Below are 15,551 nucleotides of genomic sequence, written 5' to 3' on the forward strand. Positions count from 1 at the left end.
ACAGCTGTCACTTCCTTGTCCCCAGCGTGTGTATGAAGAGATGCGTTCCTGGCGTGTGTGACCATCACAGCGAGCCTCGCCAACGCGAGACTGGATTGATTTGGACGCTGAGCCGACGCTCTCACAAGGTGCAACACTTGGGAGAGAAAGGAGGGACTGCCTTCCTCTGATCTGCCCACTTGCCCAGATGATTAGGGTGCGCTGGGAATTGAGCAAAGATGTCTTTAAAATAGCTGCAACACAGCACTGGGGAAGATGGTCCTCTGGGGGCAAAGTGTTTGCAAAGAAAAATATTTACCTTCACCGTGCACTGTGGGACTCGTAGGGCAGAATCGATCCTTCCCTTGGAGAGATGTTCAAAAACACCTACACCAGTGACGGAGTGAGCACACCAATGTTTACATCTTTGAAACCAATTGCTAAGAACAACAAAAAATGACTAAATATAGGAGGTGTAACATCAAAGCACTTTTTTTTTTCTTTTTTGCCAGTCCTGGGCTTGAGCTCAGGGCCTGGGCACTGTCCTTGGGCTTTCTCAAGGCTAGAGCTCTACCACTTGAGCCACAGCACCTCTTCCGAATTTTTCTGTGCATGTGGTACCGAGGAATGAAACCAGGGGCTTCGTGAATGCTAGGCAAGCACTCTACCACTAGGCCATGCTTTCAGCCCCTCAAATCACTTTTCCTAATGTGAATCTGAGCCAAACAACCATAAATATGTGTGATGTGAGAGCACTTATTGCACCTGCTATCAGATGTGCCCAATCCACTCGAGGTTGCATATTACCGACCTTTGCTTTTGCTTTACTACTAAACTATGTGGGTCTCTACCTTGATGCATCCTGAAATTCTTTGTTAGAGCATCACAAACTCAGTACCCAACGGTCAGGAAGAGGCAGCCTCCCTCCAGCCCTCCCTAGAGTGTCACTGAGGAATATTTTGACCTTGCCTTCCCAGCCTCAGAAATAGAACTAAGTAATCTCTGTCCTTATAAACCACCAATCTTGGGAATTTTGTTATAGAACAAAACACTACAACACATCTCTCACAATTCCTCTTCACAAATAGGAGTGACAAAGTTTTGCCAGCTGTGACAATGGCTGCTCAGATCCTATTCCAGTCAGCAAAGTTAAAAATAACATACAGAACTCAAGTTCACTGGAGCCAAACTGAGTTGCTATGAGGCCAAAGGAGCCAGAATCCACTCATTGGAGTAAGCCCGTATCATTGGCCTTTTGCTCTTCAAAGGGGTGAAGAGGAATTCCTGTAACCATCCCTAAAGCTGCTTTCTAACCTCAACTTGCCTGCAGCCTTGAGCTGAAGAGCTCAGGGACAGCACCCAGGTGGAGTTCAAGCCCCATGAACACCCCCCCCAAATAAATAAAAATGGCAATGAGTGAATTTCACCTTCATCTTTGGACAGCTGTTGTAGAAGACAGACTTCTTGGCATTTTGAACCTGCCATCTCACTTCTGTTCTCCAGTTTCCAAGGAGAACCAGCTCTTTTGTTGCTGAGAAGCATGTGGAATCTTTCTCTAGAGGATTTATCTGTTTGGCATTCAATAGTTGGACTAAAATCTGTCTAAGTGTGGCTCTTTTTGTTGTCGTTGGCCATGGGACTTGAACACTGGATCTGGCACTGTCCCTGAGCTCTTCAGCCCAGAGCTAATGTGAACCTTGATCCTCAGCTCTTAGCCTCCTGAGTAGCTAGGATTACAGGCGTGAGCCACCGGTGCCCGGCTGTAGCTCTTTTTACATTTTGGCATTTGTAACATTGAGGGTCATAAAAATTATTTATTCAGCAGGTGGGCACAGGCAGTCTACCAGAAGAAGCTGTGTCTGTCCAGGCAAGAACCACATGCCATGGTGGACTCTGTGCAGCCCACACATCAGATGCAGGAGGCAGCTTAGGGTGGGAACAAGAATAGTACCCAACTGTCTGAAAAATGAGAGAATTCACGACAGCAAATACATATGGTACACTACATAAACTGTAGAAATTATCTGGTCCCACACTAAAAGTTCCTTCAAAAGACAAAAGCAAAGCAAAGCACAGTGAGCTATCACAAAAGTTTTATTGAATAAATACATGCATTGTTGTGTAAAATTAGTTAAGATTTTAACAACCCCTCTGCTGTCCTTTCCTGGCAGTCGGTTATACACCTGGACTGAAGTCGGCACAGAAAACAGAATGAGTGCAGTCCCCACAATGACCAGAGGCCTAGGCCTTAGGTCTCAAATAAGTACTGACCTCTTGATAAGCATTTATCAAAGTGCACAATATACATTTTGGTCAATACAGCTACAAGGCTTCTTCTGCTTCCATCTGACACTTAGAACAGCACTTCTATACTCTAAGGCACAGGATAAGCATACCCTGTGTTTGAGCCAGCAAACCTGCACTTCAGATTAATCTGAGTTAATATTGGTTTGGCTCCAAGAAGGAAGTGAAGTTCCCTTTTGTCTAGAAAAACCCATTACTAAAAACTACAAACCAATTACTAAAACCTGAAAGTAATTCTAAGAAAATAGGTTGAGGTGTTTTCCATCATCCAAATACTGAAATGTTGAGAAACACCTGGAGGATAACTTCCCATCTACCCCATGGAGGAAACAGAAGTGCATCTGGGCTACCTCAGGGTTCCAGGTGTCCCTTTCTCTTTCCCTTCTTTCCTTCTTTACAGAAGCATGCAGATGACTACTGGATAGTCCAACGCTACAGGTGGGAGGCTGTATCCATGCTCCTTTCCTGATGGCAGCTCCCCGACTCTCAATGCAGTATGGCAACATGTGCTCCTACATGGACTTTCATTGGGCTCTGTATCCTTAATATCATATTTCTGCCAAATTGCTTATATAAGGCATTCCATAAATAAGATACACATCAAACACACTAAGTATATGGGTGTAAAACCTAGATATTTAGGATATTGGTAAAAATTCCTGGAATGATAAAATTCCAATGAATACATCTTTATAGAAGCCCATCAATGGACCTGATTTTTTTTTGGGGGGGGGGGCAATCCTGGACCTTGAACTCGGGGCCTGAGCACTGTCCTTGGACTTAATCAAGGCTAGAGCTCTACCACTTGAGCTGCAGCACCATTTCTGGCTTTTTTCTATATATGTGGTACTGAGAAATTGAACCTGGGTCTTCATGCACGTTAGACAAGCACTCTACCACTGGGCCAAACTCCCGGCCCAAGGACCCGATTTTTTAAAAATAAAAAAATATAATACTATGAATAAGCAACTGATGTTCAAAAGAAAAAAACCCAAACAAAAAATAAACACCTATTGTCTGCTATTAACAGAGCATAGCTGCAGGGAGCCAATGTCTCCTAACTACTCAGAAGGTTGGTATGTGATGATCATGGTTTGAAGCCACCAAGGCAAGAAAGTCTGTAAGACTCTGATCTCTAATGAACCACCCCCCAAAAGGCCAGAAGTGGAGCTGTGGCTCCAGTGTTTTGGTGCCAGTCTTGAGTGAACAAGCTCAGAGACAGAAGTCAAGTCCCAATATTGGCAAAAACAAACAAGAAACAAACAAAAGAAAACAACCCAACAGAACAGAACAGAGAAAAAAAAGAGTAAGAAAAAATAAGGACTGACCTCTTGATAAAAAAGGAAGGAAAGGGGGGAGGGAGGGAGGAAACATATATTCCTATGTATGACATACTCAAAACTTCCTATATACCACTTGGTAACTAGAGAAAGACGGTAGAAAACATGTTAGCAGACAGGAGTGAGACTTCATTAGTCCTATGGTTACACATGATGTGCTGTGGAATGTAGAATTCATTACAAACTCACTTACGGTGTACAAGGTAAGTTACACACTAGACGGGAACACCTAGAAATGGCAATCAGCATTCACCATAGGCACTTTGGTACATTTGATCACATGAGCTACCCATAACTGCTTCCAGTAAGATGTAAAAAGAACATCTCCAATTTTCAGAACAAAGTTGTATGTCCAGTAGTACAGATTGTTCTAAGTGTTCTCATGGCCAAGAAAGCATTTTTCATCCTACAGCTCAACATACACACGGACAATATTTCTTCCTATGAGCAAATGTCATACACAGGCATGCATAGCGTATAATGCTGCCACCTATTGAGCCTCATCTCACAAGAGGTTTCTGGGATTAAGTATGTAAAAAAAAAAAAACACCATGCTTCTTATCATTGAAAAAGAAAAAAAATTCCAATATTAAGGTTTGTCGTGGCATAAATCAAGGAAGCCCAGGGAACAGTGTAGACCACAGCTGATGTGCATCAGCTGAAGGGCAGCACCTCCAGTTTTGAGGTACAATGAAAGGTTCTGCTTCAAATGCAATGTCCTATCTGCTCCTCCTGACCTGTCTCACAACCTGACAGTGCAGGAAAGACCAGGAAGCACTGAAAACATGACCAACAGCTGGTGGAACAAGAGCTTACCTGCTAACACTAAAAGTCTCTATCTTTTGAGAAAAGCATAAAGTATACATACAACTTTGCTTCTGAGACAGGGTTTCACTGCACAGCCTCCTGCCTCAGCCTCCTGAGTGCTGGTATTACAGGTTTGCATCACCAACCCAGCAGGTGTGCATCTTTGTACAATTTCACAAATCAGTTACAAGCAATGAAAAATATGACATTTCTTCTTTATGTAAGAAATTTTAGACAAATACACTCTGATTTATAAAGCATGACAATTTTCTTGATACTTTGTATTACTCATTTCCTTAGCCCTTCACTGACTCCTCAATAACATTTTTATATTTTTTAAATGTTATTATTTTGAGTCCTTTGATCATTCATAATGAGCAAGAATATGTGAAAATTATTTTTCCATTTTCCCTTTTAAAATTACAAAACAGGTCACTGAAAACTGTTTGCTGTACAGATGAAAATGATTATTTATTGATTGATTTATGTATGTATGTCGGTCATGGGGATTGAACTCTCAGCCTGGGCACTGTTCCTGAGCTCTTCAATCCAAGCCTAGTACTCTACTACTTGAGCCACAGAGCCATTTCTGGTTTTCTGGGGTTAGAGATAAAAGAGTCTCACCTATTTTTTGGTGCCCCTTTGTACCTGGGCTGGCTTTAAACCAAAATCCTCCAATCTCAGCCTCCTGAGTAGCTAGGATTACAGGCATTGGCCTTGTGAGCTTTTTTTTTTGGAGGCGGGGGGTATGTCATGTGGCTTGAACTATGTGCCTGGGTGTTGTCCCTGAGCTCTTCAGCTCAAGGCTGGCTAGTGCTCTACTCCTTGAGGACTAGCAATTTTCTGATAGTTAATTGGAGGTAAGAGTCTCATAGATTTTTGTGCCTGGGTTGGCTTTGAACCATGATTCCCAGATCTCAGGCTCCTGAGTAGCTAGGATTACAAGCATGAGGCCACCAGCACATGGCTTAATGAGCTTTTAAAGGAAGTATTTCCTTGATACATTTTTTTCCTGAATCCAAGCCAGTATGTTGAAATTATAAAAATACAGGCTATTTACACGACCTAGTGCACCTCAATGATGTAGAACAAGTCAGTAATAAAGCAAGCTCCTAAACTGACATCCAGTACAGCATGAGGTCACCGCACTGCACATAACAGTACTTGGTGAAGCACTAGAGGAAATTCAACATAGAATTTTAACGATAATATCTGCCAAACCAGTTTAAAATGCCACTGTTTTATAAAATTAAGATATGAATAATTCAATACATGAGATTATAAAAAATAGCATTGGTACATCTGTAGGAAGGTGCATTCCAAGTCAAGATACGCTGAGAAAGATGTGTCATGTCCAGTGTGGCTATGTCACCACCTGTGGCCTTGTCCCATCTTCTGTGAGGTCATACCTAAGAAAGCAAAGAAGAGCATGACAGACAAGTTCCAGGCTCATGGTAGGTGATAGGTTCATGCTGGGCTTTCTGGAACATCACTCATACACAGCCAAGGGACAGAATACTCACCACTGTGTCCAGCCCTTGGCCAGTTCTTCAGATGCCAGAGCAACCAGCACCTGTGGGTCCAAAGAAGTGGCTTATGAAAGGGGCAAAGAAATTCAAGTCTTTTATTGCTTCTCTAATCTTCTCTTTTCTTAATCTAGTCCTCTCCTTTTTTTTGAGGCTCTCAGTTCTTCAATCTTCTGGCTTTTTCTGTGTATGTGGTACCAAAGAATCAAACCCAGGGCTTCGTGCATGCTAAGCAGGCACTCTACCATTAGTCCATGCTCCCAGCCCTCTAAGAGATACTTCTTGTATCCAATAGTTTTGAGAGTAAGTTATGCTGAGCTCCAGTGGCTGACATCTCTAAGCCTAGCTACTCAGGAGGGTGAGATCTGAGGATCAAGGTTCAAAACCAGACATTTCCAATTAACCACCAAAAAACTGGAAATGGAGCTGTGGCTCAAGTGGTAGGAGCACTAGCTATTAATGAAAAAGCTAAGGGACAATGGCTGAGACCTGAGTTCAAGCCTTGGTATTAACACAAAAGAAGATTAAATTATTATAAGACATTAGTAAAGGAAATTTATGGGGATATCAATAAATACATCACTAATGTCAGTACTATGGTTTATGCGTGAAGTATTTCCCAAAAGGTTCCTGTGATAAAAGCGTCACCACAACCTAATAGACTATGGGGAAGTGATTGAATCTTGCAGGTCTGACTCAACTAATAGATCAATTCATTTTTTTTGTTCAATTTTTTTGTTGTTCTTGTTGGTCATGGGACTTGAACTCTGGGCCTGGGAGCTGTCCCTGAGCTCTTCAGCTCTAAGCTACTACCCTAACCCTTGAGCCACTTTTGGTTTTCTGGTGGTTAATTGGATAAGAGATAAGAGTCTCTCTGACTTTGGTGACCAGGCTGGCTTTGAACTGTAACTCTCACATCTCAGCCTTCTGAGTAGCTAGGATTACAGGCAGGAGCCACCTCACCCAGCTTAGCTTCAAATTTTAATGGCATTAAAAGAGGTTGTGGCAGATATGAGATGGAGCCTAGTAGAAAGAAATAGATGGATAAGGGCTAACCCTGGAAAGACAGACAGTAAGCTTTCCTTACTCAAAGACTTATCACATATAGTTTTGACCAAGTATGGTTAAAAAAATCAATGAATTTTTAAAAATCAAAAAGAATTTTCAGGGCTGGGAGTTTGGCCTAGTTGTAGCATGCTTGCCTACCATGCACGAAGAGCTGGGTTCAATTCCTCAGTACCACATACATAGAAAAAAGCCGGAAATGGTGCTGAGGCTCATGTGATAGAGCTCTAGCCTTGAGAAAGTCCAAGGACAGTGCTAGGCCCTGAGCTCAAGCCCAGGACTGGCAAAAAAAAAACAAAAAGAATTTTCAAAAATAACAGTTTTAAGTTTTGCATATACCTTACACAGTCTTGGGGCTTGAAGTCAGGGCCTGAGCATTGTCCTTGGACTTTTTCCTTAAGGCTAGAGCTCTACCACTGGAGTCACAGCATCACTTTAGGCTTTTCTATGTATGTGATACCAAGGACTGGAATCTAGGTCTTCGTGCATGCTAGGCAAGTAGTCTACCAGTAGGCCAAATTCTCAGGCTGGTGCTGGGGATCTTTAAGTAAGTCCTGCATCATCGTCAGTTGTGTTTAAATTACTGTGTTATCTGCTGAGTGGAGAGCAGAAATAAGAGAGGAGAAAACTGAGCTCCATGGCAATGACCCTGTCCAGGCCACAGCTAATGGGGGAGGGCAGGGGAATCTACCAGAGGTCAGCAGGCTCCAGCCGAGGGCAAACCAACTTACCTGCAGCCTCAAGTAAACTGAAGGAATAAGAACTTCTGTGCCAGCCTTTGTGATTGCAACCCCATCCCTTCCCCTAAATTACCAGAAGGAGGGTGGGAGAACATAGAGGATGATAAAGACCAAAAGACACCAAGACCTATTCCTATATTCTCTAGTGCTCTCCAAAGTAGCCTGAACATTTTGAATAGAAAATTTTTCTTTCATTTTTGTTTTTTAGTTTATGCATTTTCTCATTTTTGGCTTTATTTATATATGTGTATATGTTTGTATACACGTGTATATATGTATGTACATATTCTCTGTTTTTCTTCTCTATATTGCCTTTCTCCATTTAAAACTGAAAAGGTGATTAAGTAGGTGACTATTAACACCTGGCAAAAGCTGTTTAGAGTACACTGGGGTTTAGGGATTTAGATGTATCTCCTCTCACCCCTGGTTACTTCATTAGGGTAGGTCGAATGGCTTCTCTTTCTTATTTTTTCCTTCCCTTACATGCATTTTCTGTCCTCTTTACCTTCTTTTCTCCAACTCCTCTACATTCTTGTATCTTTTTTTTTTTTTTTCCGGCCAGTATTGACTGGGGCTTGAATTCAGGGTCTGAGCAGTGTCCTTTCTCAAGCTCTCAGTGTCTGAGCACTAGCTTTCTCAAGGCTATAGCTGTAACACTTGAGCCACAGAGCACTACTTCCACCTTTTTCTGTATATGTGGTACCAAGGAATAGAACCTGGGTCTTTGTGCATGCTAGGCAAACACTCTACCGCTAGACCAAACTCCTAGCCCTGTCTTGTATCTTTTTTACCCATAGATCTCTCTGGAAATTGATTCTTCTCCATTCTTGCCATGCCTAGTACCCTAATATTTTAACAGATAGTTCAGCACTAACTCACTGCTCCAGATGATGATTGAACTCCATACCTGCTCTGAATAGTCTTTACAAATCCTGAATCTAGATAAGAAAATCACAACAAAAGATCAAACCATCATTTGGAAGTGGGGCTGTGGCTCAGGGGTAAAACAGTAGCCTTGAGCTGAATAGCTCAGGGACAGTATGCAGGCCCAGAGTTCAAGCCCCACCACCCATTAAATAAATAAAGTTTAAAAAAAAAAAAGATCAAACCATCAGCTGCCCAGTCAACAGAGAACACAGAGAATAACCTATTAAGATCTCCAGGCCAGGCATAATGGTTCATGCCTATAATCCTAGCTACTCAGAAGGATCTCTGTTCAAAGCCAACCCAGGCACTAAATAACGTGAGACTCTTATTTCCAATTAATCACAAGAAAACAGGAAGTGGGGCTATGGCTCAGGGCAAAGGTGGTGGCCTTGAGTTGAAGAGCTCAAGGACAACGCTCAGGCCCAGGGATAGATAGGTGGTAACCTTGAGCTGAAGAGCCCAGAGTTCCAGCCCCATGACCCATAAGAACAAAAGAAGAAGAAAAAGATCTCAAGACTCCTGACAGTCAAAACAAAAAGATTTTCAAATGGGTAAAATCTATCAGATAAATACAAATACAAGAAATTAAAGAAATAATAAAACCACAGAAAACAACCAGGTATCAATAAAACAGAGAACGCCCTAGAAGAAACCATGCAAACTAGGCTACTAAAGTCAAAAGTGGGTATTTTTTCAATGAGATAGAGGAAGCAATCAGAAACATGCCAACTAAGAGCAGCCCAGGCCCAGATGGTTTCACTGCAGAATTCTATAAGACTTTTTTTTTTTGGCAGGGCCTGAACACTGTCCTTGGAACTACAGAAAATCATATTGAGTGATATAAGTCAAGACCAAAGGAACAAAAGGTGCATGGTCTCCTTGATATGTGAATATTAGATCCAAACAATACAAGAGCAATGACTCTACTTGAGTATTCAAGATCATTGACATGAACTTGGAGATATAACTACATAGACATATAAACCTACAATGGGATATATATTATCTAGACATTGATATATAGATTGATATAAATCTATGACAAACTCTCAGTTTACAACTCTTAGCTTAATTTTAATTTTGCTCTTAAATTTATGTGCCAGTGATTGCATATAGAAATTCCATTCTTTTTTATTCTTTTTTGTTTGTTTTTTGTGGGTCATGTGCCTTGAACTTGGCCTGGGTGCTGTCCTTGAGCTCTTCAGATCAAGGCTACCACCCTACTATGGAGCCAAGCCTCATTTCCTATTTTCTATAGGTTAATTGGAGATAAGAGTCTCAGTCTTTTTGTGCCTGGGCTGGCTGAGATCCTCAGATCTCAGCCTCCTGAGTAGCTAGGATTACAGGCAGAGCTACCACGCCCAGTAAAATTCCATTCTAAATACTTGTTTAACTTGTCATTTAAAATATGATGAATGGATCTAGAAGATATGGTACTTATACACAATAGAATTCTAGGCTGCCATCAGAAAGAATATCGTCCCATTTGTAAGGAAATGGAAAGACTTGGAAAAAATTGTATTAAGTGAATTGCAGACCCAAAGGAACATAGGTTGTATAGCTTCCCTCACTTGTAATAATTAGTACACATCTAGGACACTCTTAGCAGAGGATTAGAATAGCTCTTAACCTTTATACATAAGGTCATATAGGAGACTAAATGAAATGAACTCTAGGATATGGAAACAAGCGATTTTTCTTGTGTGATTGTTGTTTTTCTTATATATATATATATATATTTTTTTTTTTTAATCCAAAATGTGTTTATTGGGACAGTTTCCCACTCATCTTGGTTCACGGTGCTTTTAGTGCTGCTTCCTTCTGAAGGAACATCCTTCTGTAAGCCTCGCTTTTCCTCCTGTAGGCTGGCAGAGGACAGTGGAGCAACCAACACACAAAACTACTGTTTGTGCATGGCTAAAGACTGTGGTGATTTTATAGCATCCTGGGCATTTCACATCCATGAAGTAGGAATTAGGGCTCTGCACCAGGCGCTTCTTCTTGTGTTTCCTCTTCTCCTCTTCAGGAGAGGGATGAAGGAGATCCTTTGCGAGAGGCATGTTTTCAGGAGGAGTTGTCACAGCTGGAAAGGCCTTCCATATATTTTTTAATTGTAATTAATAGAAGGGTTGCATTATATTCACTAGATAGAAGGTGCATTGCTTCACAAACATTGATACCCTTTTTCATGTCTTGGTCCCCATTTCCCTCCCCCCACCCCCGCCCCTCATCTTGTTGTTAATGTACTATATTATATCTATTCTCTTTTTTTGCCCTTATGGTTAATTTCATGTTACTGTATCTGACTTTGATACCTGGTTTATTGTATATACATTTATTTATTTGAAATAGGGAAGGGGGAAAAAGATGATTGGGAAGGGGTAGAGGGAGGAACAAAAATATGACAAGGGTATCCATGTGTGAGAAGTAATGCACCTACTACCTGATGAATGTAACTGTAACTCCTCTATACATTATTGACAATATAATGTTTTAAATACAAAAAAGTTAAAATCTTTTAATACATACACAGCAAAAAGTAGGTATTTTTAATAGAAAGCTTTTATAAGATATTTCATGAATACAAGACTACATAGAGAGCACAAAGGGTAAATGAATTCCAAGAAATGGCAAAGGAGTCCAATGAAAAAATAGCCTCGCAGTTAAAAGAGATGAACATACACATAAATCTATGAAGTGTTCAATATAAGACCTTAAACAAGAATGCAAAGAAGAGACAGAAATGCTTACAAATGACCAAACAGAAGGCAAAGAAAGGCTGGGAATGTGGCTTAGTGGTAGAATGCTAGCCTAACATGCATGGAGCCTTGGGCTTGATTCCTTAGTACCACATACAGAAAAAGTCAGAAGTGGTGCTGTGGCTCAAGTGGTAGAGTGCTAGCCTTGAGCAAAAGATGTTCAGGGCATTGCCTAGGCCACTGAGTTCAAGCCCCAGGACTGACCAAAAAAAAGGAAGAGGAAGAAAACAAAGAGGAAGAAGAGGGCAAAGAAATAATAAAGTTAACATTAGACAATAGAGTCTTGAGACTTGAAGATATGAATAGATATCATAGAGAAAAGAGGTAATTATACAGAACAAATCCAAGAAACAAGCTTAAAAATTGGAATTCTATGCTGCTGTCAGAAAGAATGACATCGCCCCATTTTTAAGGAAATGGAAAGACTTAGAAACATAGGCTCAATGGTTTCCCTCATGTGTCATAATCAATAGAAACCTTGGACTCTCCTAGCAGAGATTTACAACAGAACAAAACCTAGATACCAAAGGCCATATAGGATGACACTAAATGAAAGGACCTCTAGGATATAGAGACAAAAGCCATATGAGTGATTGTTGTCCTTAATGTACTATGTTATCTCTCATCTCTTTGCTGTCCCTTGGTTATCTCATATTGTTACAGTATTTCACTTTGTTATCTGATATACTGGATATATGAGTATTTGGTTATTTGAAATTGGATAGGAAAGGGGGGAAAACAAGATGAGGGGTGGAGATGGGGGGGAAGGAAATGGGGACCAAGACATGAGAAAGGGTATCAATGTTTGTGAAGTAACGCACCTTCTATCTGGTGAATATAATGTAACCCTTTTATTAATTACAATAAAAATATATGAAAAAAAATTTTGCCAGTCCTGGCTTGAGCTCAGGGCGTGAGCACTGTCCTTGGGCTTTCTCAAGGCTAGAGCCTACCACTTGAGTCACAGCACCACTTCCAGCTTTTGTCTATATATGTGATACTGAGGAATCGAACCTGGATGCATGCTAGGCAAGTACTCTACCACTAGGATAATCTTTCAGCCCCGGTGATGTGTTAACTTTTTTTTTTTTTTTTTGTCAGTTATGGGGCCTTGAACTTCAGGCCTGGGCACTGTCCTTAGGCTGTTCAGCTCAAGGCTAGTGCTCTACCACTTGACCCACAGTACCACTCTGGCAGTGTTCAATTTTTACAAAGTATAGGAACCAGTCAAGCATTCTTTTAAAACTTACTTTGCCAAGAAGCCCCTTGTCTTTGGACAAGAAACCACCACTGTTCTTCACTGCTACATCCAACGTTCTCCTCTGTACTTCAGGGAACGAAACACTGAAATCAAAGCTGAAATGGCAACAGAATCCAACTTAAGTTCTTCCAAAATTATGTTCACTTTTCCTTTTAAGTGAAAAGGACATTTCTGGGTATGAAACCACTTCAGTCAGTTTATTTGGTTTTTCTTTCAAAAATAGGGTTGTCCTGTGTTTAAATAAAGATTCTGGTATAAAAATGTGGTTAATAAGATAGAGTTGAGTTAAAAGAAACTGAGACCAAGCTGGGCGCTGGTGTTTCACACTTGTAATTCTAGCTTCCCAGGAGGCTGAGGTCTGAGGATCCCGGTTTAAAGCCAGCCCAGGCAGGAAAAGTCCTAGAAACTCTTATCTTCAATTAATCACCAGAAAACTGGAAGTGAAGCTGTGGCTCAAAGTAGTATCCTTGGGTGAAAGAATCTAGGCCCTAAGTTCAACCCTCATGACGAATCAAGAAAGAAAAGAAATGGAAAAGTTCTTCAGAATCACCAATAATTTGGATTTTATTTAATCCCTGATCTTCCTGTGAAGTGTTTGTAATTTGGTCTACTATGTTTGGCACTTCTACATGAGGTTCACACTGTTGAAAATGTGGTAAAGGTTTTCCATTTAATTTTTCAACAGAGGCTGACTCAGATGCCTTAGTAACTCAAAAACATTTTTCAGGCCTGTCCTAATCTGATACTCAACAATCTTCTCAGATAAATCAGCTGCCATACCTTTGATCAAATACAGGGTTTAATGTCTTCTTTGACACATGTGTTTTCCTCCTTCCCGATCTCCTCTTGTCTGGTAATAAATACATGCGGACATAGGGATCAGAGCCGTCTTCAGAGAAGGCAATGAGATTTCTTACGACACAAAGCAGAAAAGACTGATATTAGAATTCAGGAAAATGAGAGTATCATCACTTTTACTTTGTCAAATTCTGACTTCATGTTTATCTCAACTCCAAGAAGCCACAGGAGTGATAGGCCATGTAGACCAGGTGTTTGTTGTTGCTTTTCCATTTGCCTGCTGGCATCTCTCCCAAACTCCTTTTCAGCAGCTTTGTCAGAGAGACTTTGGTCTCCACTTCCTGAGTCCAATCTTGGAAGACAGAATAATCTAAATCCCCTTTCTTTGCTTGTAACATTGTTTCTTAGCATTCTACTGTTTCATCCTGATAAGGAAACATGAGACAGACTTTGCTCAAGGGAGCTGCACCCAAGAAGCTCCAGGAGGCCATTCAGGTCTTTCTAGCAGGAGTCTTTGCTGTTTCTATCTACTCAAACCCTGCCTGGCACAGGGTCCACTTCCTTCTGTACTTGAAAGGAAAACTGGTATGAGGCAGATACTGTGAAGCATTTAGCCAACTGAGGTTGCTCACTGACTCTACAGGATGTCAACAGACCTATCTATGCAATGTTGGCTCTGCTGTTCATCTTCTCAGTCATTATTTAATAGCAAGAACATACAGGAGGCTCCATAATTACATATTTAATTGAAGTCTAAATTTATGTTTTATATGTCACCCATTTTATTTTCCTGTTTTCAAAAGGTCTTCATAGGCTCAACTACTTATATCATTTTCAACTGCTAATGGGGCAGGCAAAAATCACATAAAAAGACAAGAACCGTGACCAGCAGTGGTCGTAGAAGCTGGGCCCTCACCTGCAGGCATGCACCACCACGATGAGCTTATTTCTTTGGGAGCTGTGTCGAATTGTCAACTGGATCTGCCCCAAAGGGGACTGACCCAAGGTTGTCCCACTGGGAAAACAGAACAGAGGTTACCAGCCTTCCTTTTACTGCCAAAGTGATGTGGTTCACTGGCACAGTGTACATAGTAAGGTCCATTCCAGTCATTCATTCAAAAAGGAATCAAATTTCTTATGAACTAAAAATACCATTTGAAACTCCTGGAATTAACCACATTTTACTAGAAGGTTTTTCAGTGTGTACCTAAAATGAATATGACACAGCGACCTCCCTATCGTGGGATCAGTCCTGGGATTGTAGCCGTATAACCTTGTACCTGCTAGGCAAACACTCTACCAATGAGATATATCTCCAACTCGTAACTCATTTCTTTTTTCCAAAGTAATGACATGGAAAGTGTGAAGGAAAGAAGTGAATGTGGATCAAAGGACATCACATGTCTGCAAATGTGTTACTACAGCCACCAAGGAGCAAACATCTTCTTACCATTACCTACTCTTCGCGTAGTGTTTTCTCATAACTTAGCATATATATACATATATATATATATATTTTTTTTTTTTTTTGGCCAGTCCTGGGACTTTATCTCATTGCCTGGGCACTGTCCTTGGACACTTTTTGCTCATGGCTAGCCCTCTGCCACTTGAGCACCACTTCCAGCTTTTTCTAAGTATGTGGTACTGAGAAATTGAACCCAGGGCTTCATGCATGCTCGACAAGCACTCTACCATTAGGCTATGGTCCCAGCCCAACTTAGCAGGAAAAACAGCCTCAGGCCAATTTACTTTTATCACAGGAAATGTTAGCATCTGATGAAAGCAAATAATTATTTTTCTCTTTATCCTAAGAAACCATATGCATAGCTATGATCGTTGCTTAAAATAAAAAAAACCAACACAAACATCCAAACAAGAGGGACTGAATGGTGATAATAGGATGTGGACTCACTCTTTCCCAAAGAAGTCAACCCTCTGCCAAACTGCCCATGTTACTCCTAAGTGTCCACAGATGACCATTCCCATCTATCCCTGGCCAGAAGCAAATGTATGGTGCTAAGCTTCCTGCTTTTCTCACTTTGTCA

General features: G+C 41.0%; 2 protein-coding genes across 3 annotated transcripts in view; both read right to left on the reverse strand.

Moving 5' to 3' along the window:
* Positions 1-3,542: 3,542 nt before the first annotated feature.
* Esyt2 (extended synaptotagmin 2) overlaps positions 3,543-15,551 on the reverse strand; it is an 89,901-nt gene continuing 77,892 nt past the window's right edge. For both annotated transcript variants that reach the window (XM_090333615.1, XM_090333614.1), the window contains 5 exons: positions 14,423-14,521; positions 13,489-13,620; positions 12,698-12,803; positions 5,954-6,003; positions 3,543-5,839 (listed from right to left, as the gene is read on the reverse strand). In XM_090333615.1, coding sequence (XP_090189741.1) covers positions 5,794-5,839; positions 5,954-6,003; positions 12,698-12,803; positions 13,489-13,620; positions 14,423-14,521 — 433 coding nt within the window. In that variant the 3' untranslated portion in view covers positions 3,543-5,793. The remainder of the gene's footprint in view (positions 5,840-5,953; positions 6,004-12,697; positions 12,804-13,488; positions 13,621-14,422; positions 14,522-15,551) is intronic.
* Positions 10,427-10,779, reverse strand: LOC150063853 (small ribosomal subunit protein eS27). The gene has a single exon (XM_090333616.1). The coding sequence runs from the start codon at positions 10,746-10,748 to the stop codon at positions 10,494-10,496; it is 255 nt and encodes an 84-aa protein (XP_090189742.1). The 5' UTR covers positions 10,749-10,779; the 3' UTR covers positions 10,427-10,493.

Source organism: Megascapheus bottae, chromosome 5 (genome assembly GCF_031878675.1).
Source record: "Megascapheus bottae isolate mThoBot1 chromosome 5, mThoBot2.hap1, whole genome shotgun sequence".
NCBI lineage: Eukaryota > Metazoa > Chordata > Mammalia > Rodentia > Geomyidae > Megascapheus > Megascapheus bottae.